Source organism: Mesocricetus auratus, unplaced genomic scaffold, assembly GCF_017639785.1.
Source record: "Mesocricetus auratus isolate SY011 unplaced genomic scaffold, BCM_Maur_2.0 Super-Scaffold_100007, whole genome shotgun sequence".
Lineage (NCBI taxonomy): Eukaryota > Metazoa > Chordata > Mammalia > Rodentia > Cricetidae > Mesocricetus > Mesocricetus auratus.
Genome location: NW_024429191.1, coordinates 34,265,706 through 34,291,763, shown reverse-complemented (window position 1 = coordinate 34,291,763; position 26,058 = coordinate 34,265,706). Strand labels below are relative to the sequence as shown.

General features: G+C 50.6%; 1 protein-coding gene across 6 annotated transcripts in view; it reads left to right on the top strand.

Moving 5' to 3' along the window:
• The first annotated feature begins 552 nt into the window (after positions 1-552).
• Positions 553-26,058, top strand: part of Tnip1 (TNFAIP3 interacting protein 1) — a 49,646-nt gene continuing 24,140 nt past the window's right edge. For 2 of the 6 annotated variants that reach the window (XM_005067757.4, XM_005067756.4), the window contains exons 1-5: positions 6,627-6,750; positions 20,244-20,415; positions 21,370-21,507; positions 22,845-22,948; positions 24,814-24,897. In XM_005067757.4, coding sequence (XP_005067814.1) covers positions 20,280-20,415; positions 21,370-21,507; positions 22,845-22,948; positions 24,814-24,897 — 462 coding nt within the window. In that variant the 5' untranslated portion in view covers positions 6,627-6,750; positions 20,244-20,279. Of the gene's footprint in view, positions 683-6,626; positions 6,751-20,243; positions 20,416-21,369; positions 21,508-22,844; positions 22,949-24,813; positions 24,898-26,058 lie in introns of those variants that run through there. The other 4 variants (XM_021225880.2, XM_021225881.2, XM_013111677.3 and 1 more) reach the window with 4 other exon arrangements.

The window sequence follows — 26,058 nt, the reverse complement described above, 5'->3', positions numbered from 1 at the left end:
CGAGATTCACCAGCACATGAGGCTCAGCATGGGGTGGCTCACTCAGACTGCAGCTGAAAGGTCCCCAGTGGGTCATCAGGTGTGACTTGACAGCTAAGCGAGCCCCAGTGATCCGGAAGGAAGGAGAAAGCTTTCCTTCTCCGAAGACTCACAGAGAGTCCTATACGGGAACAGATGAGGCAGGAACAAACCATGAGGATGTGAGCTGGACGTCTGGTCATTTCGTCAAGGCCATGAGAGCTGGAATCCCCCACTTTGGACAAAGGAGGAAACAAAGATCTCCAGGAGAACCCAGCAGGGCGGGCCAGGTGGCCCTCGTACCTGCTCTTGCCTTATTCCCGGCCCAGCTCAGGAACCACCAAACTCTCAGCTCTTCTCCAGAGCCCCCTTCCCCCCCCTGCTTTCCTGGAATCTACAGCAAGTGACAGGCAGTCTGGGGAGCAACAGGTGGAGGCTGGCAAAAGGCCCTTTGCTCTGCCAGAGGGCGGGAGGGGGCCTCAGCTGGGCCTTGTGGGGCTGCCTGGTGGCTGGCGTCTCCATCATGGGGGAATTCCCCTCCTGCCTCAGAGTCAGCTCCGCCCAGCCCTCCTTCCTGCAGAAGCTCAGAAAGCCTTCACAGGGACACAGGGACGCATGGCCGAACACACTGTACATATCCTCAGACTGCCTCTTGATTCCTCAGGTGAGTGACCTGGGCTAGGGGTAGGTGTGACAGCAGAGGTGACAGGACTTATGGTGATGCAGAGGCCCCCAGACCTTCCCAGCTGTGTGTCAACAGCTGCCTGGCCTCCCCTTCCCAGCTAGCTAGGGTCCTTTGCTCCCCAGCCTACCTTGGTGTGCCCACCTAGGGACTTGAACTCTGGACTTCTGCTCTGTGCTCATCTTCCTTCGCCCTCTGACTTCTGTCTCTGGTTCCTTATGCTTGTTCTGCCTCCTCAACCAATCTTCTGTCCAAATGCCTCTAACTTTTCCAAAGGGCAGAAAAGAGAGACTCATTTCTGTACTATTCTCTCTCTGGGATGCGGAGGCATGACTTTTTTTTTCCTCTCATGTATGTTTTCTGTGTGTGACAGATGTGTTCGCATCTGTGTCCGGCTCATAGAAGCAGGAACGTGTTGGTCCATGGGAGAGTTTGTGGATGGTCAGGGTGTCTCTGTTGGAATGTGAATTTTGAGCGTGGGGGATGAGTTGGGCTATTTGGAAGTCTAAACCTCAACAAGGAGGGCGAGTGAAGCCCATCTGGCTCCCTGGGGACACAACAGTGACCGAGCCTCACCTTGACACTGGAGTAGAGGGACCCCTCTCCTGTTTCCTTGACACTGGAGTAGAGGGACCCCTCTCCTGTCTCCAGACTTCTTTGCTCTCAGGCCCTCTGGCTCCTTCTGAGGGTGAACCCTTCACGGAATACTCGAGGCCCTGGGAGTGGGCCAAAGGCTGGCAGATGGTGGTGACTGACTTCTTTGATCACAAACAGTCCCGTTTTTCCAAAACTGGTCAGAGGCCCAGCCCAGGGAAGTCCCTGGCTAAGGAGGGTAAGGGTGAGAGGCTGTGTCAGACCTTTGACAGTGGCCTCTGGGCTGCATAATGAGGGAGGAATGTGGAGAGGTCCTAGAAGGTGGGGTAGACTGGGAGAACTGCTCTCAGGGCCTAGTAGGGCTTCCCAGGATTGGGAAATGTTCTGGTCCCGTAGGTCTGCCTCCCCTAGGGGCTGAGTTCTTCCCACTTCCAGGGAGATGACAAGGAGCAAGCTGGGATCCCAGCCTAAAGCCAGTTTGATATGCTGGCCTGAAGTTAGGAGGGCCAGAGGGAGAGAGACGGCGAGAGAGACCCAGGACTCCTAGAGACTGTGGGAGGGGCCTGGCAGGGCCAGTATGTGACAAGCTGGGAATTTCCCTGGTGTCACTGTCCTTTCTTCTCTTCTAGTGCTGCCCTAGAAACCAAAGAATAACAGGCAGGCTAGGGACACAGGGGAAGGAGCTGGGAAGGAGAAAGAGAAGGGAAAGAGGCTGGAGAAAAAGCCAGCAGCCGTGGCCAGAGGCCAGCTCCCCAGTGAGATCCAGGCAAAGAGATCCCCAACTGTGGGCCTGGGATCCCCTTCAGGAAAGGAAGACCTGCTCTCCCCGCTGTCCCAGACCATAATTACCATGCTTCCTATCACTAGGGCCACTTCTCTGTGTGTGTCACAAACTGACACCATTAGAAGTCCCATTTTAGTCAGTGTCACATGTTTAACATTCCTTATCTCAATTAACTATCACCCAAATCTCTCTTTTTGATAAGCACACACCCAAGAGCAGAAAGTACCTAGAATCCACTGAAGAGTTTTGTATTCCGAGGTCGCCTCAGGCTAAGGATCCAGGAAGGAATCCAGGACTACTTAATTATTCCCACCCCAGTCCCTCCTTCCCACCCTCCCCCAGACAAGTCTCAAGTCTCTCATTCTAACTGAATAAGGCTCTTGCTGGTTTAATTCAAAACTCTGCTTCCAGCTTGGGAGTGAAGCTTAGCTCTGGAGGCAGAGGGTTTGCCTACCACACATAAAGCTCCACTGGGGTCCTGGAGAATAGAAATGAGATGTTGTGATGGATCCCAGAACTCAGGACCTGGAGTCATAAAAACTAGAAACATAATGTCTTCCTCACTACACAATGATTTTGAGGCCAACCTGGGCTCATGATACCCTATCTCAATAAAGTAAACAAGGGGTAAGGGGACAGCTCAATCAGCAATGTGGAGGACTTGAGTTCAATCCCCAGAGCCCATGTAGAAAAAGTTGGGTATACTGATGCACACTTAGAATCCCAGCACTGTGGGACATAGAGATTTGTGGATCCCAGGGCTTGCTGGCCAGCCAGCCTAGTCTAGTTGGCCAGTCACAAGTCCCAGTAAGAGACCTTGTCTCAAAATATAAGGTGGAAGGTTCTTGAGGAGTGACACCCAGGTTGACCTCTGGCCTCCACACACCTGTGCTACACACACACACACACACACACACACACACACTCAACCACACACAAATATGTATGCATATTCAATACACCGAGGTTCACACACATACACAGAGGCAAGCAGCTGTGCTTCTCATTAGTCGGTGTGTGTAGCAAAAGAGCAGGTGTTCTCATGGGGAGCCTAGGTGCTGGGTCATACCTGCTGCAAGTACCAGCTTTACTCTGGCCCTCAGTGCAGCTCCAGCCACAAAAGATGGCCCTGTATTTTTCCTCTTGGTAGTGTTTCATTGCAAATATCATCACTTATTTTGAGAAGGGTTGGGGGTTTGACAATTTCTAAAGATCTTTTTGAGGCTGGCAATTTGAGTTCTGTGTCCCGCTAGCTCATGAGAAATCGTGATGTGATGCTTAAGAGCCTGACCTGGGTTCATGAAGCTGTGTGTGAACATCAGTGAGCATCCATCTACCTGATTTTCATGGACTGGATGGGAGATGAATTATGTAAAAGTGCATGCATGCCTATCATGTACTTCATGTTGTTTCTGTGTGTGTGTGTGTGTGTGTGTGTGTGTGTGTGTGTGTGTGTGTGTGTGTAGGGGATAGTACCCAAATGCATCAAGACCAAAAGAGGACATCATGTGCCCTGCTTTATCACGATGTTCCTTGTTTCCTTGACACAGGGTCTCTTACAAACCTGGAGCTAGGCCAGTAGTCAGCTAAGCCGCAGCAATCCTCGTCTCCACCTCCTACCCCAGCGGCGATAGGGTTTTAGGCATACACAGAGCCACACCTGACTTTTTAATGCGAGTGCTGCGCGTTCTCATCAGGTCCTCACGCTTGTGCAGCAAAGGGTTCTTGCTCCCTAACCATTTCCCCAGCCCCTTCATGTTATCTTTTAATGCTTTTATACCACAGCCCCCACTTCCTGCTTCTGCTGGTTGATTGTGCATAGTCTATTTAAGGTGTGTTTTTGTAAGTGTGCACTTGGCTGCTTTGGAGCCTTCCTGGTAGAGAAGGGAGTGGCAGAAAGGATGGGACTCTCTTCTTCAACACAAAGCAAAACAAAACACAGGCAGTGTGATTCTCCTCCCAGGTGGGGCTTTTTGAGGTGCTTATTGACACTCTAGAAGAGTAAGAGGTTACCACCTGCCTGAGTCACTCACCTCCCAACTTGGAAACTCCCTTCCAGGCTAAGGGGTGGCAGAGGATGCCAGGCTAGGGCCATCTACCTTCTGACAGCTCCATGTGCCAAGTCTAGGGGGATGGAACCAAAGAAGACTAGATTTCTGGGTTTAACAGTGAGATCCATCAATGCTTGTAACCCACAACTGGGCATCACCCTCATTTCTCAGATGCTGGTGTGTGCTGAGCCTGTCTTTATCATATTTGTCCACACAAACACCTGACGGGGAGGTACAATCATCCTCACTCTTGTTTTCAGAAAGAACCTGGGGTTTAGAGACCACTGGGTAGTACGAGGCTGGGTTGTGGCCTGTTCTTCTGTAAGAGAGAATGGTGTGTGGGTGACGCTTAGTAGCTTGCCGCTCATTCTGGAAGCCCTGTGTTCTATCTCCTGTTCTATAAAATCTAGGCAGTGGTGGTGCATGTCTGCAATCCCAGAACATGGGAGGTGGGGGCAGGAAGATCAGGAATTTTTTTGGGAGGGGTTGAGACAGGGTTTCTCTGTGGCTTTGGAGGCTGTCCTGGAACTAGCTCTTGTAGACCACGCTGGTCTCAAACTCAGAGAGATCTGCCTGCCTCTGCCTCCCGAGTGCTGGGATTAAAGGCATGTACCACTATCACCTGGGGAAGATCAGGAGTTTAAGGGGCAACCTACCTAGTTCGAGGCCAGGGAAGGAGAGAGATCAGAGATCCATTCTGACACTGTGGAGACAACACAGCACTGAATAGAAAGCAAACAGGACCTGGAAACAAGGCCCTGGGTTCTGGTTTGGGTTGTGTCAGTGTGTGTGTGTCCTTGAGCAATGCTGAGGTTCAAAGTGGCTCTGATGGTGCAGTGCTCTAGAATGAAACCCAAGACTTACAAGGATAAGAAGGTAATGACCTTGAGTGGATGAGTGGAACTGATAAGAAAGTTCTAGGTGTGGTTGTGCAAAGTTATCTCACTTGGAAGCTCAGCAGCTTGGGACTACATGGTGAGACCCCCACCTACCCACCTCAAGAGAATCATCTACTTTCAGGAGTGAGTTTTCTCATTCCACATTGTGGGGCCCAGGGGTTGAAATCAGGTCGTCAGTCTAGTCAGCAAGCACCTTTACCTAACTCTGACCCATCTCACTGGCCCCTGCATGTTTTATTGGTGGTGATAATGATAGGGATTTTTTTTTGTTGTTGTTTTTTCGAGACAGGGTTTCTCTGTATTGTTTTGGAGACTGTCCTGGAACTCACTCTGTAGACCAGGCTGCCCTCGAACTCACAGAGATCCACTTGCCTCTGCCTCCCGAGTGCTGGGATTAAAGGCATACACCACCAATGCCCGTCGAGGGATTCTTTTGTTTGCTTAATTTACCAGATAGCTGTGTCTGGCCTTGAACTCACCTTGTAAACCAGGCTGGCCTCCAATACCAAGCACTGGGATTAAAAGCTACCTAGAAATCATGGACATTTGTGGGAATGAAACCACTCAACTTTCTGAGGTCAAATATCTTATAAAAACAATGGAAATAGTATGCAATCAGAATGGAAATCATTGGAGACATCAATTTAAAGGAAATCTCAGTGGTGGATAGGGGCAGGAGTGAAGAAATAGGACAAGATTTAGGAAGTGAACATTCCAGGAAGAGGTGAGTTGGGAAGCACAGGGAAAAAGGCAGAGACACAGACCTTTTGGGAATTGATACACGGAACAAAGGACCACCCAGTTCTCCCTGCAGCCTCCCCTGAGGGTGATTGTGCAGGTTCTTGGGGTGCCTGGTCTTTCTCCCATCAGAGTCAAAGCACACACATGCTTCTTTCCATAAGAAATAGGACCCAGAATGTTGTTTTTGGAAACCTGCCAGCTCCTTGGAGGTAACTGGGACACAGGTGACACAAAGCCTGAAAGGAGGGTCTTTGGAGAAGATATAAACTTAAGTTTATATCTGTTCAGTCTCCATGGATAGGTCTCTCTTTATGTAAAATGAGGGAGTGCATGAACTAGTCCCCTAGATCCCCGTCCCCAGTCCAGAAGATGAAGACCCGCCAATGTTTTCAACAATTCCAGTGAGAATGTTTCATCTTCTTCCTAAAAAGCATATTATCCTCCATGTTTAAAGACCTGTCCTTTATTCCAAGGCCAGAATCGTGTATGTTCAGGTCTATAGGGCCCAGAGGTGAACACACAAAACACAACACAACACACAACACACACACACACACACACACACACACACACACACACCCTTTCTTTCTGGTGGTGGTGTGAGACGTGGTCTCATATATCTGAGGCTGGCCTTGAACACAGGATCCTCCTGTCCTGCGGCTGGGAACTATAACACCAAGCTCTTGCTGCGCTGCAGATACTTATAGCCCTCCGGCGGGACCGGATTTGACCTGGGAGGTCGGCTCGGTGCCCTGAAGCCCCCTAGGTTTGAGCCGCCAACTGCTCCACCCAGTGTAGTCGCTGCAGCTGTTTACATCGTAGGTCCCACCCCCGGTGCCCAGCGTGCAGTGCCATTGGATGGTCTGCCCGTCGGTCTTCGGGGACTTTCCCAGGGGCGTGGCGTGGCCCCGTATTTCCTGGTACCGACCGGAGCCTAGGGCAGCTGAGTCTGGCTCGGTGCCCCGAAGCTGTCGTCCTAGGGTGAGCGGGGCTGTCGTGGGGATGGGCAAGCGGGAGGAGACCGGGGTCTGCGCGGGGCGCGAGGGCTAGTGGCGGAAGTCCCAGCGTCGTGAGGTGTCGGCATCTCCGTCGTTAGGCTTTAGAGACTCCCGGCCCGCGGAGCCAGCCGGATGCGCATGCGCGCCGCCTGCGAAGCGCGCCTGCGACCGGCCTGTGGACCCCCAGAAAATAAAGTTTGGGTAGAGATGTGCAGACATCGTAACGACGAAAATTATCATAGCCACGCATATTGGTCGATTTCCAGATAGTCTTTTTCTTGTTTGTTTTGAGACAAGATCTCACTGGTCTGGAATTCGCTATATAGAACAGGTTGACCTCGAACTCACAGAGACTCTCCGGCTTTACTCTGGAGTGAGAGGTTAAAAGGCGTGCAACCAATTGTAGATCTAAATTTTCAGGGTGAAACTCATCCAACTGTGACATTCATTTTAAGCATGACTTCTTTTAAAAAATTATTTATTGTTTGCATGTAAGGTTGTGGACAAACAACTTGCCTGAGTCATATTTCTCCTTCCAAACCTTGTGGGTTCCTGCATGGGTTTGAACTCAGGTGCTCAGACTCGGTGACCAGAGTCTTTACTGACTATTTAGCCAACCATTCTCCATGAATATGAATTTATATTTTCACCTCACCAGTGAGGAACACAGGCAACTTGCATTGCATATTTTTTCTTTTTTGGGTTTTTTCGAGACAGAGTATCTCTGGCTTTGGAAGCTGGCCTGGAACTCCCTCAGTAGACTAGGCTGGCCTGGAACTAAGATCCACCTGCCTCTGCCTCCCGAGTGCTGGGATTAAAGGCGTGCACCACCACGCCCAGCTACTTTACAGATTGTAATCACCAAACTAGTGAGTTGCAAAGTTGGGATTCCAACCCAAATGTTCGACTGCAAAGCCTGCCCCCCTCCATCCTTATTGAGCTCACTTTGCACAGTTTGGGAGGCTTTGTGTACACAGGTGCTGGGTAGAAACAGTGGGTTTCTGGGAATGCCTTAAGGGGGATAGAAATAGTTTTTATGCTTTGTGTTGCCTTTATGCCCTGTGGGAAGTTTCTGTGCCTCTGTGTGAGATCGTGTGTATGGAAGCGGTTTGCTGTGCAAGGATTCCCTGCCTGGCAGTGGGTGGGAATTTGGTGTTGTCAGTGAGGAACTGTTTTGGTAAAAGGGAGGGAGGGACTTTCATGTAGGAAGCAAAAGTCTCAGCAGTCGCCGTCCCTACCCCCTTGCTGAATGTGGACACTGTGGGAAATGTGTGGATTCCTGACGCATCATTTTGATTTCACAGCCAGTCAAAGTGGGATTTGATCAGCTCTTACTCATGCTACCAACAATGAGGGGTGTGGTAGAGGGGAATTCAGAGTGGACAGTCAGGGGACTCGATGGTTTTTTGGTCCCTGAGGGAGGATACTCTCACTAAGTAGGCTCAGTATCCCTTTGTTCCTAGCAAATGGCTTGTTTGAAACTAACCCATATTTATAATTCTAGTTAACTTTACACCTATGAGTTTTCTTTTGTTGTTGTTGTTGCTTTTGATTTTGTTTTGTTTTTTGTTTTTTCAAGACAGGGTTTTTCTGTATTGCTTTGGAGATTGTCTTGGAACTCATTCTGTAGACCAGGCTGGCCTCGAACTCAGAGATCCACCTGCCTCTGCCTCCCGAGTGCTGGGATTAAGTGTGCCACCAATGCCCGGCTTTTGAGATGAGCTTTTAAAACCTTTTTTTTTTTCTTTTTTGAGACTAGAGTCTTATAGTCTGGGCTGACCTTGAGCACTGAAGTTAAAGATGACCTTGAACTCTGGTCCTTCTGCTTCTACCTTCTGGGATTACAGGGATGTTCCACTATGCCTGGCTCTCATTTATTCTTTCTGACCATCCTGTTAGTGGTTTTCAGGTTTTGTAGTCATCATTTTCAGCTCAACCCTCTGTTGTTGGTGATTTTCAGTTTTACATTTGTTTGTGCTTACATGGAGGTGAACCCATGTCTGGGTGCCCAGGGGGAGTTGGCTGTTCCCTTCTCCCATGTGGGTTTCAGGACTTGAACTCAGGTTGTTAGGTTTGGTGGTAAACACTTTTACTCACTGAGCCATCTCACCAGCTCTAAATTCTGTTGTTTTGTTTTATTTCATAACAGGGTCTTCATAGCCCAGGCTGGCCTTGAATTCATGTGTAGCAGAGGATGACCTTGATCCTTCTGCATCAACTTGAGTGCACTACAATGCCTGGTTTATGTGGTGTGCTAGGGATTGAACCCAGGGCTTCTTCACTCATGCTAGGCAAGCATTCTACCAGCTGAGCTACAACCAATCCCCAAGGGTCCTGCTCTTTTTCCACTGGCTTAGACTGTCATTGTGGCTGTATCCGGTGAAAATATCGAGGGGTTAGCCCTTTGTGGACACATTTATTAATCTTGACCCCTGAGAGCAACAGATGGGAGTGGTCTGCATACTTACATGTGATGATCATGTTGTCCCCTCCACGTGGGTCTCCTGTGAGTGTGAGTACATTATAGCTGGAGGTGGGTGCCTGTCCCTGGATGCCCATAGCAGCTCCCTTGGGGCCCCAGGAAGCCATGGGTCTGACTCATTCCTTCACCCCCAGTGCTGCTGTGTCTCTGGCCCGGATGTCCTGGCTGGGTCAGGCCGACCTGGTTTGAGTATGGTGGTGCCCCGAGAGGTTGTTTGTCTGCCTCCCTTCTCTGCCCACTGTGATTTGGTAGGCCATGCTTCCTGCTCTCCCCCGGCCCTGTGTGTGCTCAGTTTGCTCTCCGGCAGAGTCCTCATACCTGCCACCCCAGGGCCCAGAACACAGTTCCCAGCCCTTCCCATGGCTGCTTTTTCCTTATCTGTCGACTCTCAGCTCAAATGTCACCTTCTCAGAGGGGGCCTTCCCTGTTCTTCCTATGCAAAACAGCCCCCCTTTCACTTTCTGTCATAGTACTACTTTTTTTCATTCATTTATCACTATCTAAAATAAGTTTTTGTGAGCAGTATATGGTGCGGTGGTGCAGACTTTTGCTCCCTGAGCTTAGGAGGCAGAGGAAGGGCAGATCTCTTGAGTTCAAGACCAGCCTGGTCCACAGAATGAGTTCTGGGGTAGATCACTGGAGAGTATGTTTTCTGATGTTCCTCAGCTGGGAGGTGTGAGGGCCTCACCTGTTGTGAGCACCTACACCTGTGTGTAAGGGCCTGGCTTTGCTTCCAGGGCTGTTCCTGGCTGGGAACTCTTCTTGACAGCATCTGGAGCCAGTGGCAGTGAACAAGGCTAACCATGGTGGATATATCTAGGGTGTGAAGCCATTTGGGGGCACCTGATTGGTTAAGAGAGGCTCCCAGAAGGAGGCGGTGTTAAGGATAGGCCCTGGAAAGATGGGAAGTACAGAGTAGGGTCTGGACCTTTTAGGGTCTGAACGGCAGATATGGAGCGAGGCAGTGCTTAACCGGGAAGTTGTCAGCTGGGCTAGGCAGGATCCCCAAAGATCGCAGGCATGGGAGTGTCGGTTGGACACTCAGGTGGCTGGGCTTTCAGCAAAGCTGGTGGGTGCCACTGCTGGGCATGAGGCTGATACAGTCTCCACCCCACTGTGACAGCTCCTGGTGTGGACCAGGTGGGTGCTATAACCCCTTGCTTCCTCACCCAGCTCCAAGGGATGGCTTTATCTCCCTGCAGCACGGTGGGAGATCTCTCTGGCTGAGATTATTGCTGAGGCTGTTGGAATCTCAGCTGCAGGTAGCTTCCAAATAACCCACCTCCAGCCCTCTCCTGGCCTGTGTTCTGTGCTCTCTAAATGACTTGTCATTTGCTCTGTCCCAAATGGCGGGCCTAGGATGTGACTCAGTTAGTTGAGCACTTACCTACCATGAGTGAAGTCTTTGGTTCCATTCCTAGTCCTGCATAATACAGGTGTGTTGGTAAACACCTATAATTCCAGCACTCAGAAGGTAGTGGCAAGAGAGCCAGAAGTTCAAGATCATTCTTTGCTAATGTTTCCAGTTTGAGGCCAGACCCGTGTCAATTCAAATGAAATGAGTACTCCAAATGGTGAAAACCCAGCCTTTGGACCCTCCTTGTCCATTCATTGGGTGGTCCCTATGGGCTCCAGGTGGGCCAGGCCTTCTTGTGCCCCCCTGTCCCCTGCCGAAGTCCCCTGCATGCCCCTCTGCTCCCTGTCTACCTTGGTCCTCAGGAGGGGTATCATGTTTCCAGCCACAGGCAGACCTTGGCAGCTACCAGGCCAGCAGACTGCTGCAGGAAATTAGTTCTCTGTGTTCTTCCAGTGACCTGCACTGGACAGTCACCCCAGGGACTGGAAAGGGTGACTGCTGAGGAGTGGCTGGCTCCTTTCTGATGGCTGTCCCTGCAGAGCTGCCTTTCCTCAATGACCTTGTCCCCAGGCTGCTCCCTGAGCCTGAGTCGAGGGACATTTTCTATGCAGAGCACAAGGGTGGGCAGACCAAGGCCTCAGCCTTGGCAGGTGAGTGGGGGTGAAGATGAGGAGTCACTGAAGCCAGAGCTGGCCTTGGTAGGGTAGAGGAACCTCTAAGTCAGGGGTATCAGTTTGGTCTTACCTCTTCTCTAACGATCCCTCCGCCCTGATCTTCACCTGGCTAGTTGGTCTCTATGTTTTTTGAGACAGGCTCTCTCCCCCTGGCCTAGGACTCGCCAATTAGGCTAGACTGGCTGGCCCATCACTTCTGGGGATTTACCTGTGTGTCCACCTTCTCAGCTCTGGGCTTGCAGACTGTGTCCCATGCTTGCTGACCTTGTACTCATGCTGGGATTGCTGGAGTGAGCTATTATGCTTGGCTTCTGGCTTTTTAAATTTATTACTACATTTATTTATTGTGTGTCTGTGTGAAGGTCAGAGGACAATTTACAAAGGAATCTGTTCTCTCCTATCTTGGGGCTGAGAGCAAAGTCAGGTTGTCAGTTTAGGGAGCAAGCACCTTTTTAAAAATGTTTTTGCCATTTTTTTAAATTGAGCTATACATTTTCCTCACCCCGTTCCCTCCTCCCCTCCCCTCTTTCATCCTCCTCCATGCCCCTCCACTCCCAGTTTACTCAGTTCTTGTCAAAGAGACAAAACAACTTGCATATGAAAGAGTTCACGTTTACATCTGCTGCACCATTCATTTTTCCCTGCTGTTTTGTTCCCTGAGGTGTCTTCACAAGGTACTGGTTTGTTTTCCTCCTTTTGTGGGCTTTTGCTGCTCTTTGAGATGAGCTTCAGAGGGTCTCTTCCTGATTTAGCCTTCCTTTCTCTGGCCCTTTCATAGCCATGGGTGACACCTGTTTGGGTTTCACATTAAGGTTTTTTTTTTTTGTTTTGATTTTTGGTTTTTCTTGAGACAGGGTTTCTCTGTGGCTTTGGAGGCTGTCCTGGAACTAGCTCTTGTAGACCAGGCTGGCCTCGAACTCACAGAGATCCACCTGCATCTGCCTCCCAAGTGCTGGGATTAAAGGCGTACGCCACCACTACCCGGCTCACATTAAGGTTTACAGACAGCTCTGTGGTTCCTACTTGGTTCACACAGCATTTCCCATAGGGAAAACAAAACAAAACAACAAGCCCTGGGGAGGCAGCAGAACCAGGTTTGAGCCTAAAATTCTCTTCCCATATTTGGTATAAGGAGTGAGTTCACAAAAACTGTCATCTTCCTCCTGAGAGGGGAGTTACAGGGTTGCATAAGCCAGCTGTGGCATTTGGACACTGAGACACAGGCTACACTGGACACCATCCCTCTTAAAGTTGGCCTCTCAGATGATGGTTGAGGCCATCTTGACTCAATGACACCCCTTGTCACTTCTGGGCCCTAGCTGAGGGGAGGAACGTGGATATGGACAGTGGGCCTGGTAGCTAGGGTGCCAGCTCAACCCTTTGGGGCCTACTGGTAACAGAGGCACAGACTTGGGCTGTGATATGATACTGTGTTTTAGGCTCCACCCTGATCCTCCAGGACTAGGCTCTGCCCTCTGGACTTGGCTCTCTGAGGGCAGAACAGGGATTGTGCTGGGTGTGGGCACCCAAGGCTCTTTCTTAGACTTGTTCCTGGCCTTGGGTACATACCTGTAGTCTGGATTTTTTTCTTTCCCCCTTTGCCCTCTGTGGGTAACTGCAGCTGAAGCCAGACTGGGCTACATAGACCCTGTTTCAAAGAGAAAACAAGGGAAAGATTGACAAACCCTGCCTAAGCTGAAAGTTATCCCTTCCCCTTCCCACCAATTGCATAAGAACCTAGATTTCCCCTACAAAGAATTGAAGGAAGGCCGGGCAGTGGTGATGCACACTTTAATCCCAGCACTGGGAAGGCAGAGGCAGGTGGATCTCTGTGAGTTCGAGACCAGTCTGGTCTACAGAGTGAGTTCCAGGACAGGCTCCAAAGCCACAGAGCACCCCTGGCCTGAAAAACCAAAAATAAATAAATAAACAAATAAATAAAAGAAATCTCTAGAAGCTGTGAAGCTGTGGTAAGGCTCACTGGGTGGGTTAAGCTCTGGCACACTAGATAAGGGAAATGACCTTCAGCTTGCTTCTGTACAGGAGGCCTTGAATCTCCACTTGGCCTGCAAACACACAGACTAGTGACAACATTTGCCATCCTTTGCTGCACAGTTTTGATGGTTTGGGTACTGTTATTGGCCAGTTGTGATTGCCTTAGGCCTGCCGTAAGACAGCATAGCATGGTAGGAGCACATGGGGAGGGGCGGAGAGCAGGGTCACTCATCTCCTCAGTCATGAAACAGAAAGAGTGAGGCACTCTAGGACCAAGCTTTGTAACAAGTGGGGCTTCGGGGATGTTCATTGTCTGACTACAGCAGCTACTTTCTTATGTAAGAAACACATGAATGCCAGGGCTCTGTCAGCAGATGGAAGGGTGGAAGCCAAAGTCCCTGTGTGTCTGATCATGAGGTAATACCTGAGTGTTGTGTTCAGTTCCAGGACCTGCTGCAGGTACTAGGATAGTGGATTGGCAGGTGGTGGGGCAATGCCAGGAACAAGATCTGATCAACTACAAGGCAAGCCCTGAGATTCCAGACCTTTTGGGCTGACTCGAGAGGAGTGACATCTTGCTCCTTACCCTTGGGATCCAGGATGTAAAGGCCTTCAGAAATAGAATTTAGAACAGTGCAACCACCATTGTGCCAAGTGCTAAATTAAGTCTTGCAGAACCCTGTCTCCTCTGCTACCTTCCAGCCTGAGATGCTAACCCAGTGACTGCAGGGCAGGACAGACAGATGATAGCCAGGGACTGGGCTTTTCTGTGGGATTCGGCCTCCTTCCTCCCTGGGCACTAGAAGCTGTTTGTTGATAGATAACAAGCTGTGTGTGTCCTCAGGCAGATGACTTACCTAACCCCCTGCATCGGCTCCCACATGCAGGTGGATTGACCTCCTTGCTGGAAAGTAGGGCTAAGCGTGTTTAGCTCTGGGTGAGGTGATGTGTGTAATGGTTCTCCCAGCACCTGGTACATGGTGGTGCTAAACTAGCCATTTCATTTCCTTACCTTACTCTTGTGTATGTCATTTTTACCCAGCTGACATTCCAGCTCTGGTGTCAGGCAAGTCCTGTGAACTGTGTATCAAGGGGACAGTAAGAATCCCTCTATAGTGACTCAGCACAGGAAAGGGAAGAGGGACACAGTTCCCAGGTTTGGCTGGAGACCTGAGTGTCTTGTAGTAGCTGGGCCTGCAAACAGCCATTGGCCCAAGGCCTTTGCTTCTCCCTCCTTCCCTCCCTTCTTCTCTCCTCCCCTCCCCCCTCTTTCTCCTCTCCCTCCTCTCTCTCCCTCCCTCCCTCTGTCCATCCCTCATGTGTGCCCCTGAATAAGCTCATGGGCAGACTGGTGAATCTAGGCAAGAGTTCCTCAGGCATTAGAGGCTAGATCTGGGGACAGATGATAGTCCTGTTAAGGTCAGAAAGGGATGTGCTGTGGAAGTAGTTATCCTGAACTGTCAGAGCTGGAAAGGGCCTTAGAGAATGTCCAGTCAAGCATGATGACACATGCCTGTGATCCAGTCCTAGAGAAGTGGAGGCAGGAGAATCAGGAGTCCAACATTGTCCTTGACTACATAGGAAATTAAGGCTAGCCTGGGCTACTTGAGACCCTATGTTCAAAAAACAAAACAAAACCTAGGTATGGTGGCACATGGCTATATCCCAAGACTCAGAAGGCACAAGGAGGTCTGTGAGTTTGGGGCTAGCTACACATAGTTAGATTCTGTCTCAAAAACTAGGAACAGTTGGGGATTTATCTAAGAGACAGCATGCTTGCTTAGCATGTGGGTTCCATCCTCAGCACCACAGTACATAAACAAATAGCAGGGCTTGGGGAAGAAAAGTGCTTGCTCCACAGACATGAACGGGACTGAGTTTGATTCCTAGAAATCCCCCCAAAAAAAAACAGATGGGCCTGGGAACTCATACTGGCATTCCCGGTGCTGCGGAGAAGACAGGCAGATTCCTGGGGGCTCCTGGCTGCCCAGCCTAGCAAATCATTTAGCCTACAGGTCCCAGTGAGAGAATCTGCCTCAATAAGGAAAGTAGACAGCTCCTGAGGAATGACGCATACGGTTGATCCATCAGTACGTGCTTGCACACACAAACACATACACACACAGCAGTATCCATACTCACACATGCCTGTGCACATGCGCACACACAGAGGCAAAATAATAATAAAATCAACCACGGATGGAGTGTCAGGGGACAGGTCATCTGGGCATAATGGTGGGATCCCCTTGCCGTTTTGCTGAATACCTACAGTATGCTACATACTGAGCTGGGAACCGCCTACTCACTATATTGGATATTTCATTGGGAAACATGTTTTCTTGTTAAGTAAATCATGTTTGGGAAATAAAGTCAAGTGAGAACCACTCATCACTGTGCATAGACACATTCAATGTCTTCACCTTAGCCTGGTAGGTTTTCATATTCCCATTTTACAGACAAGTAGCTGGGGCCCAGAGACTAGACAAGTGATTGGCTCAGCATCCCACCGCTGGAAGGTGGACAGAGCTGGGCATGGTACAGGTGAGACTCCAGGATGCAGTGTGATATACAGCGCATGGCCTGTGCGTCTCAACTCCCATGCTCCTGGGTGGAACCTTCTTCCTGATCCTACGGCTGTACATCTTTCTATATGTCCTGTATTCCATCTCCTCTGCTCTCTGACCTGCTCTTTCTCTGCAGGCTTGGGTACCTCCCATCCTTTGACTGATAGGACAGCACTTAGTAGTCAAGGCGGCTTCTGTCTCTTTCAGGCTCCCTCCCCTTGCATAAGAGGACAGGGAACCAAGGTCATGGGACAGAGGAAGGGCCAGGCAGTTTCTTTTCTGAGCTTCCTTTGTCCCTGTGTTCTGACCACACCTGCTGGCATATCTCACAACTCTGCCTCTGCTGGGGACATAGACCTTTGCCACCATGATGTGCACTGGAGCCACTCCTTTGGTGCTAGGAGACCTTTGCTACCTCCAGGGCTGTAGGGCATAGATGTCCCCTGATAGAGCTAGAAACCAGAGGCATGGTGGGGGGGCTCAAGTCCCCAAGCAGAGCTTGATGATCTTGTCTCTCCACTATGCCTTCTTCCCAGAGCTGTTGGGACAGTCAGGAGGAAGAAGAATGCCCGAGACTTAGTACTTTATAAATGCTAGTGGCTATGCAAATTAGCATGACTTTGGGGGTCATGGTGCCCTTTCCTGTGGCTCAGTACCCCATCCTTCCTGGTGCCTCCAACCACCTCCTCAGCATTAGAGCATGGCTGTGGCAAGGCAGCCTCAGACAGTCAGCTGAATGTGAATTTAGTGGGGCTCTGGCCCTTTCAGAAGTGGGTCAGGAATGGGGGTCCACTCTACTGTGCTACCCCCTCCTGGCACATATATGCCTCTAGCTGCTCCCCAGCCACAGTGCATTCAGAGTCACAGCATCATGTCATCACCATGCTCTGCATCACCATGCTCTACAGTTGTTGGTTGACCTATGAGTCTAGGTCCTTTTCTGGCTTCAAACCAGGTCTCTAGTTCCATCATATAACCCGAGATCTGGTCATGAGCCCCTTACTCATCAGCCCCAGGCTCACTTAGGTGTGAGCTGGCTGCCTCTATATCAGTGTCTATCTCTGGTTTGGGCAAGGTGTTGGTATCCCTCTGCCGAAAAGTCTCCTGCTGAATGGTGGCATCTACATAGGTGGCTACTACAGCCCCCTACTGGACCCTGGTTAATAGAGTCTGCAGCCAGACCCACAAGGCAGTGGACCTTTGCATGGCCGTGGCCTCCTTGCTCCAGGCCTTTCATGGACCCAGAGGCAGAATCACATGAAGGCAGGCTCTGACTTTCCTGCCTGTCACCTGCTGTGGTCCCTGGGGACCACGCTATCCTCTCTTGGTCAGCCTCCCAGTCTCTGGCAGTTCCCTGTGAGTGTCTCCTGCCTGAGAGTGAGATTAGCTTTGTTGTACTGGGAGAGCCCTCCTGGTGCTAGTCCTTGGAGGTCCCCTGATCCTTGCATACCATCAGGGGCCATGCTGGAAGTGCACTAGCCCCTGAGCCGGGGCATGGCTGGAAGCCCCTCAACCCTTACTGTTTTCTCCCTGGCATCTCTCAGGCCATTCCTTTCTGGGGGTTCCTCCTGAGTCTACTACCTTGCAGGGAGCCTGACCCCTGCCCCAGCTCTGTCTTCCTCCAAGACCATCTCCCTGTCCACTCTGGTCATGTTTCCCATGAACCCCTTGCTTGTCAGCCCTTGTATATGAGTCTGCCATAAGGCCTTGTCTGGGCATCTCTGGGTGGCAGTGGCAGTGATTCTGGTTTTGATTCTAGAAGTGTTGGCTGGCACCTGACCACTGTGCACAGTGATGGTGGCTGTGCTGGCTGGTTGGTTTAAACATGGCCTCTTGGGAGGTGGGGTAAGTCCCTTCAGACTCTGGGCCTTGAAATGGGTGATGTATGTTGACTCTGTGTGTTCCCTGCTCTGCCTCCATGGTACTTCTATTGAGAAAGTCACAGGGAGAAGAAAGTGATCAAACTAACTGCCCCATATCAGCGACCCTGAGTCTGCTGTGGACCCTAGGGAGTGGGGCTGGGAACCAGGCCACCTGCAGCTACTTGCCGCTCAGGGTGTCTCCAGCCTCAGTTTCCCCATTTGTGAACTCTGTTCCTCCCTTCGGGATGACCCTCCTTCCTGTGCTGGTGACAGGACTATAGAGATATGTAAAGCTTGTATCTGTCCAGGAAGGGGTTAAGCTAATAATGGACAGATGCTAGCTCCAGCCAGGTGCAGCCACATGGTGACACGTATAGGTGAGCAGAGGAGGACCCTTGTGGTCTGCTGGTCTTGAGTGCCCAGCTGTCTGCCGGTATGTCACCCACACTGGCTCCTTTCAGTCAAGGATTCATCAGTGTTTGCTATTCTGCAGTGTGTGCTGATCTTTCAAGTTAAAAAAAAAAAGTCCCTCCTAGCCAGCATTGTGGGTGTGTGGGCAACTGTCCTTTGCCTCACAGGGCCCAGCAGGGTGTGGGTATGTACCTTTTGCAGTGGGTGTTCAGCTGGTGTTTGTCAGCCTTGGGCCTGGGGTGGGATGCTTGTTACAGCTTCTTGTTTTTCCTTCTGGCCCAGTGTGTTCTACAGACACTCTTGGTAAAGGGGGCGGATGGCTTTGGACTGTGGTGTGACTGTGTTGGTGATGCTGGTCCAGTGTAGAAGACTTACCTCTATCCCCAGCATAAGAAGGCTGATGGTTTTTTTTGGAGGGGGGGTGGCATTTGAGACGGGTTTCTCTGTATTGTTTTGGAGGCTGTCCTGGAACTCACTCTGTAGACCAGGCTGGCCTCAAACTCATAGAGATCCACCTGGGCTGATGATTCTTTTTTTTTTTTTTTTTTTTTTTTTTTGGTTTTTTCGAGACAGGGTTTCTTTGTGGCTTTGGAGGCTGTCCTGGAACTCCCTTGGTAGTCCAGGCTGGTCTCGAACTCACAGAGATCCACCTGCCTCTGCCTCCCGAGTGCTGGGATTAAAGGCGTGCGCCACCAACGCCCAGCTGGGCTGATGATTCTTATACTGAAGGAAACAGCAAAAACTGTGGTTCTCAATCTGTGGGTTATGTAACCCCTTTTGGATCAAATGACCCTTTTACAGGGGTCACCTAAGACCATCTGAAACAGATATTTACATTGTGATTCATAACAGTAGCAAAATTACTGTTATGAAATAGCAGTGAAATAATTTTATGGTTGGGGTCACCACAACATGAGGGACCTGTATTAAAGGGTCACAACATTAGGAAGGTTGAGACCTACTGAGCTGCAGGCTCTTTGGGGGCCTGGGGCTACTGTACAAAATCAGCTTGAACTCTGCCACTCTGGCCTGGGTTGAGGGAGCTATGGTTCCCATCGTGTGCATCTAGCAGGGTAGGGACTGTGGTCCTTCCAGGCAAAGCTTTGCATCTGATGTCCACACACTGGCCTTGCCCTCTGGCTGAGGTACTTCTGTTGTCACTTTATAAAATGAGGATTGCTGGACCCCCGGTAGAATGTATCAGTGACAAACATACAGTTAGCAAATTGTGGTGAAGTCCCTGTCACTAACTCTACGGCCTGCTTGTCTTTAGTGAACAGTGTGGAGATCAAAGGTTCCTGATTGAAGCCCTTTTACTGAGGGCTGATGATCTTGGGAGGGCAGTTTCAGTAGTACCCTCAAATCTGGAGTTTCCCATTCCTCATGGAAGTCTTTGGAGTTATTGCCCAGCATCCCAGACTGGTAACAAGTACCCAGAAAGTCATTGTTGAATGAACACATGGATGAATGAATGAAGGGTGCTTTACTAGGCCACAGGAGTCCACAGCACTTGCAGAGTGGTTTCAGATGAAATAAGGCAGATAAAGAAAAGCAGCTTATGGCAGGAAATGTGCTACATACACAGTGGTTTGATGGGAAATTCTTCTGCTTAGGTGTGTTAGAGCCTAGAACCTAGCTGGGGTCTCTTCCTTACCTTAGAGACCATTGTTTGAGTTTAAGGCTTTTGTTTCCACTCCAGAAGAGGAAGAGGGACTCTCAGCCCCATAGTGGGTTTGTGACCAAGCCATTTATTCAAGTGCTGTATGTTTTGGGTGTTTACTTTATTACTTGTATGTGATGGGTATTGGGAAGGGCCAAGCAGGCATCCTTCCCAGATTCTGTCTCCCACCCAACACTTCATTTTACTGCCATTGCAAATGAGCCACAGTGCAGTACACCTGCTAAAAGAGATGGATGCCTCTCCGGTGACACTCCTAGAAGCAGACCACGTGAATCAAAGGAAGTGACTGCTGTACCATGCAGTGCTGGGTCAGACCAGCCTGATGTGGGGTGGTCTGTTCTGGGTCACAGGAACAACTTTTTGGAGTGGTGGCAGACTAGAACATCATCCTCAGAAAAAGATGACCTAAGGGCCTGGCCAGCCCTCTGATGTCTGCCATTGTCCCTACAGCCAGGTGGCCGACTCAGCAGGGGTTGAGCTACCCTCATGGAAGGGAGAGGACCCTACCGGATCTACGACCCAGGGGGCAGCACGCCTCTGGGAGAGGCATCAGCAGCTTTTGAACGCCTAGTGGTGGAGAATACCCGGCTGAAGGGAAAAATACAAGGGATAAAGACGTTAGGTAAAGCAGACCGTGCCCCTCCCCCTGTTGTCCCTTTCCCCACAGCCTGCAATGCCAGCCCCTCACAAAGGCTGGCAGGTGCCTCTCTGCCCATCATCCGCTGTCCCCGTGACCCAGTGTTAGCCCCTGGCATTCCTTAGCCTGGTGATAGCATTCCCAGCCCTATCTTCTCCCACCCCAGAGGGTGTCCTTGAGGGATCAAGAGGGAAGCATGATGGGGAGGGGTGCAAGACCCATTTTGTGGGCCTGGAGCCAGAACGGTCTCGACCTGTTGGAGAAGTGAAGTGTGTGAGATGAGCCAGTGTACCAGGGCAGCCCAGAACCCAGGGCTTGGATGCCAGGCCAGGAGCAGAAGTGGCCCAGAGCTCAGTGCAGCAGGGCCCTCGGCCCTTTTCCTTCAGCTTCTGCTCAAGCTATCCCCACTGTCCAGCCCATCCCTCCCTCCATCCTTGCCTGCCACTGACAGATGCATGGCATGCTTCTCCTGCTTACTTCCCTCTCCTTACACTGTATCCAGAAGTCACTTTCTTTGTGTCCAAGCCTGGTGTGGAGAACACAGCACCCTGGCTTTCTGAGTGCTCTCCCCTTGCAGTGCAGAACCCACTTGGGAGTGGTGGGTGGGGGCAGAAACTTGTCCTCTTTCCGCCTGTAGAAGGGAAACTGGGGCCCCGAATGCAGGGAGCCCCTCAAGAACCCTTTACATTCTGTGTGTGCGTGTGTGGGGAAGAGCAGATGTGGAGGGAGAAGGTGGTGGGAAGAGGAGGCCAGAGGTAGGTTTCCTTCAGCCCCACTGCCAGACTCCTCTTCCGATGGCCTGTTTTGGGGAGGGGCGCAGCACAAGCTTGGACTTACAGCCCACATAGCCACAGTGGGAGTGAAGTCAGGTTTGAGGCAGGGATGGGGAGAACCATGCACTGGGCTGGGTAAATCTGCGTGCTTCTCCCTTGTCTCTAGGGGAGCTCCTAGAAGAGTCTCAGATGGAAGCCTCCAGGCTCCGACAGAAGGCAGAGGAGCTGGTCAAGGACACTGAGCTGCCTCCACCACCACCTGCTCCTTCCTTGGGCTCCTTCGATCCCCTGGCTGAGCTCACAGGTACCAGAAGAATCCAGAACCCCTGCCTCTCTGAACCTAGACTGCCCAGGCCCTGAACACAAGGCCTGCCCCTCTTCTCACTCACCATCTTCTGTGCACACCCTTTGGCTACAGCACCCATGCAAGGTCAGATCTATAAGGGACCTCAAAGATTCTAGTGACTCAGCACTCTATGTCCTGGTCCTTGGCACCAAAGACATGACCTTAGGGCCTTATCAGCGTGGTTACTGAGTCCGCAGCTGCTGTGTGGAAGGCCCAGCCCCCAGGCATGGGAGCTGGACATTCTTTGTCCCTGCCTCGCTGCTTATGTTTCATAATCAGGAAGACTGAGGCCCAGAGAAGAATCTGGCCTTGCCTGTTAGCAGTGCCTACACCAGCTGCTAAAGGAGAGGGTGACAGTGACTAAGGATTGGTGGCTGTGTGGTCACCTTGTGTTCCCCCAGTACGTCTTGATCCTAAGCAAGGACTGGAACCAAGAGATCTCCCACATCAGACTTGGGCACTTCCTGCTGGTGACACCTTTTTCAAGTTGTGATAATACTTGCCAGACAGATGAGAAAGAGGGTGGGGTGTCAGAGCCTGTGGCACTGCTGTCAGAGGGGCATTCTAGTCCTCACTGACCCAGTTAGCTGTTAATTCTCAGTGTCTGATTGGGGCCAGGCCCACTCCAGTGTGATGGGGAGATACAAGGCTTTTGCAGCAAGGACCCCCAATGGTAGGGAAGTTGAGCTGCATTTGAGACCAAGTTTTATAGTTGCTAAAAGAGAGACTAGCCAAGTTCTGATCTTGCCAAACCTTGGTTTCCCTCCCCGGGCTGTCATGAGAACACTGTAGAGGGTGGGGCTGTAGTTCAGTGGGTAGAGTGCTCATCTATCGTGTAATGAACTCTGAGTGCGGTCCATCTTCAGCTGCTCTGAATAAAGTGCACGTGGCACACACCTGCAATCCTGGAGTTTGGAGTTGGTGGCAGGAAGATAAAAAGTCCAGTGTCATCGTCGGTTGCACACTGAGTTTGGGGTCAGCCTGAGCTACATGAAACCAAGTTTGAAGTTAACCTAAGTTGCATGAGCCCTTTTCAAAACTCAATAGAAAGCACTTGGTTAATTGAAAATTGTGCCTATATCTCCGAGGCAGATCTAGGGGAACAGGGAGCCAGGGATCCCTTGGAATTTTCCTAGAAAGGTCTGAGAAGAGGGTCTCTGCCCAGCTCTGTCTGCATTACTCAGGCCAGTCATTTCACCTGGCTTCAGAGAGAACTCAGAGGGCTTCCATCGCTGTAGACTGGCTTCAGGCTTCTTCCCTTCTGGCTTTCTTTAGCCACAGTCTTGATTTTCCAGGACAGGATACCCAGGTCCAGGTCCTCCCTCCTGCCACCACCACTCCCACCACCACTGAAAACTCCATGGAGAAGCCAGCACCAGCCTCCAGGCCTTCATCCAATGTAAGTTGCATTTGGAGTGTAGAGCTGGGAGGAGGCAGCTTGTCATTTTGAGATGGAAGTCATAGTTAATATGACCAGGAAGACCCTGATCCAACAAGAAATTCCTCTCATTTACTGAACTGTGTAATGTGCTCACCAGTGGGGCACAGACACACGCTGCCAAGAGGCTCAGAAACTATGGCCTGCAGGCTCAGTGGAGAAGTTTAGCCTGATGTCGTAGGGTCAGTTCCTCCAGGGAGCCTTCAGATGATGAGGAGAAAGGGGCCTTTTCCACCTGGCGTTGGTGGCGCACGCTTTAATCCCAGCACTCCGGAGGCAGAGGCAGGCGGGATCTCTGTGAGTTTGAGACCAGCCTGGTCTACAGAGTGAGTTCCAGGACAGGCTCCAAAAAACATTACAGAGAAACTCTGTCTCGAAAAACCAAAAAGAAAAAAAAGGGGGGGGCCTTTTCCAAGGTCATGTGTGGAACTCAGAGAGAGTAGGTTTGAGGGAGGTCTTCTCTAGCAAGGGTTAAGACCACAGAAGGGGGCATGGTAGCTGTGACTAGGTGGCCATGGCTGGTTTCCATCTGGCCTACCCCATCTCAGGACTGGGAAAGCTGGATAAGTCTCTGCACGTCAAGAGGGTTTTGGGTTTTGGTTGTGTTTGTTTTGTTTTGTGGGTTTTCTTTTTTGGGGTGTGTGTGTGTACTGTATGCATGGGGGTGTGTGCACCAGTGTGTGCTTGTGAGGACAGAGGAGATATCAGGTGTCCTATTTTATTGCTCTCTTCCTCATCCCCAAAGTCTCTTCATTGAACCTAGAGCTTGCCACTTTCAGATAAGCCATCTGGCTGCAAACTCCAGTGATCCCCCTGTCTCTGTCCACTCCAATGCTGGGGTTACAGATTATAGATACACGGCCATGTTTTTTACATGGGTTCTGGGGAATCCAAACATAGGTCCTCCTGCTGGTATAGCAAAGGCACTACCCACTGAGCCATCTCCCTAGCCCCTGGCCAGGATTAAGGAGAATCTTAGAGCCAAGTGCAGGTTCAGATGGACTGTGGGCCGTTTGTGATTGAACAGCCCATAAAGTCTGCTTGGAATGGCTAGAGGTATGAAAAAATAGAAGATTGGCTAGTCACCACCTCAGTTTGGGATGCAATCTGATACACTTCCTGCATTGTTCATATATCCTTAGTGTTCTCAGATCAGTTCTCTCCTGGGGACTTCTGGGGCTGGGTTGGCAAGGCTGGTATAGGACCTTCCTTAGTGGTCGCTATAATAGCTGTGTTACACAGGGGTAAGCTAGAGACACTTGAGCCTAGGAGATTTGTCGGAATGTGCCTTGTAATGTGTCTTGTAAAGAGTCCCACCTTGTGTGTTAACTAATTCTGCGAATATCTAAGAGAATATGAACCCAGCTACTCCATGAGTAACTTTGGAGAATAAAACTCATGAAACATTTTAAAATGCAAAATCCTTGGGCCAGTAGGTGGCTTGGTAGGTAAAGGTGATTACTATTAAGTTTGAACTCAGAAACCTCTATTCTGTCCCCAGAACCGGTGTGCTGTGGTATCAACACACACACACACACACACACACACACACACACACACACACAAATACACAAACAAATAATAGTAGTGGTTAAAGGTCAGCTCACCCCACACCCGTTTCACAAATAAGGTAAGAGCCATGGTGGAGTATGACCTCAGATCACAAGAGGTTGATGTGATGGCAGATGTGTTGATCTCATGTGAGTGGTGTGTGACTGACTACCTCTGGAAACTCTACCCTGTTTGCCCTTTTGTCCCCTTAGAGTTCTTCATTGGGGGTTAGGGTGCATTTCTTTTGGGCAGCCCCTAACCCCCTTTTTGTACAGGGCACCTCCTCTGACTTTGAAGTGGTCCCCATTGAGGAGCAGAATTCTCCACCCAAAACTGACAGCAACCCTAGGAACATGATGGTGAGCATAGGCTAACCCCTAAGCACATCCTCTGCTTTCCTGTCTCCTGCCCCTGCGTGACAGGCACTGGGGCCACTCAGATCCCTTGGGTCCCCTGGAGTTACATGGGGGACACAGGGGGGCTAGAGCATGGGGTGCTTCTCGTTCTCATATGCAAATCCCCTGTTGGTGACTTCCCCGGCTTAGGGCACACAGTACCCCACTGTTGTGAAAGCCTGGGCCATTTGCCAACCCCACTGGCCTCTGGGCCAATCACCTTTCTATCAGTTATGATGACTCAGCCTTTTGGGTCTGTAGGCTCCAAGCCTGGGGGTGTAGAAAGGGTCCACCTGGTGCTTGTGGCGGGAATGGGGGTGGAGGGGAGTAATTTACCCTTTTGTGCAGGTCCTTGACTCCTCCCAGGAGTGAGTGGGTTGGATGTTAAACTTTCTTTTCACATGTTGGGTGCACACATTGCTCCAACTTCAGAAGGGCTGCTCATGTCCCCATTCCTGCCTTGTAGTGCTTACCGCCGCCTTGGTCCCAAACATCCTTCTGTTCTCTCTCTCTCTCTCTCTCTCTCTCTCTCTCTCTCTCTCTCTCTCTCTCTCTCTCTCTCTCTCTCTCTCTCTCTCTCTCTCTCTCTCCCCCTCCCCCTCTCTCTTCCCCTTCCTCTCTCCCTCCCTCTCTCTCTCGACAAGATTTTTCTGTATTGTTCTGGAGCCTGTCCTGGAACTCACTCTGTAGACCAGGCTGGCCTTGAACTCACAGAGATCCACCTGCCTCCCACATGCACCACCAACGCCCTGCCTGTTCTTTCTTAAAATGGCAAACTTGATGGAGAGCTATTGTGAAAGATCTGGAAGATTCCCCAGAGACCTTATATTCCTACCATCTCCTCATCCTTCCCTTCCTTCCCATTATTTTGTGTGTGTGTGAGTGAGAGAGAGAGAGAGAGAGAGAGAGAGAGAGAGAGAGAGAGAGAGAGAGAGAGAGAGAGAGAGAGAGAGAGAGACGTGTCTTACCCTGTAGCTCAAAACTTAGGAAAACCTCTTGCCTAATCTCCTAAGTCCTTGAGATGACAGGCATGCCTCACTTCTCTTTAAATTAAATTGTTGCTATGCCAGTGCTACGTGACCTCACCTTCACTGATGCTGCTGTCTATTGCCTGGAGTCGTGATG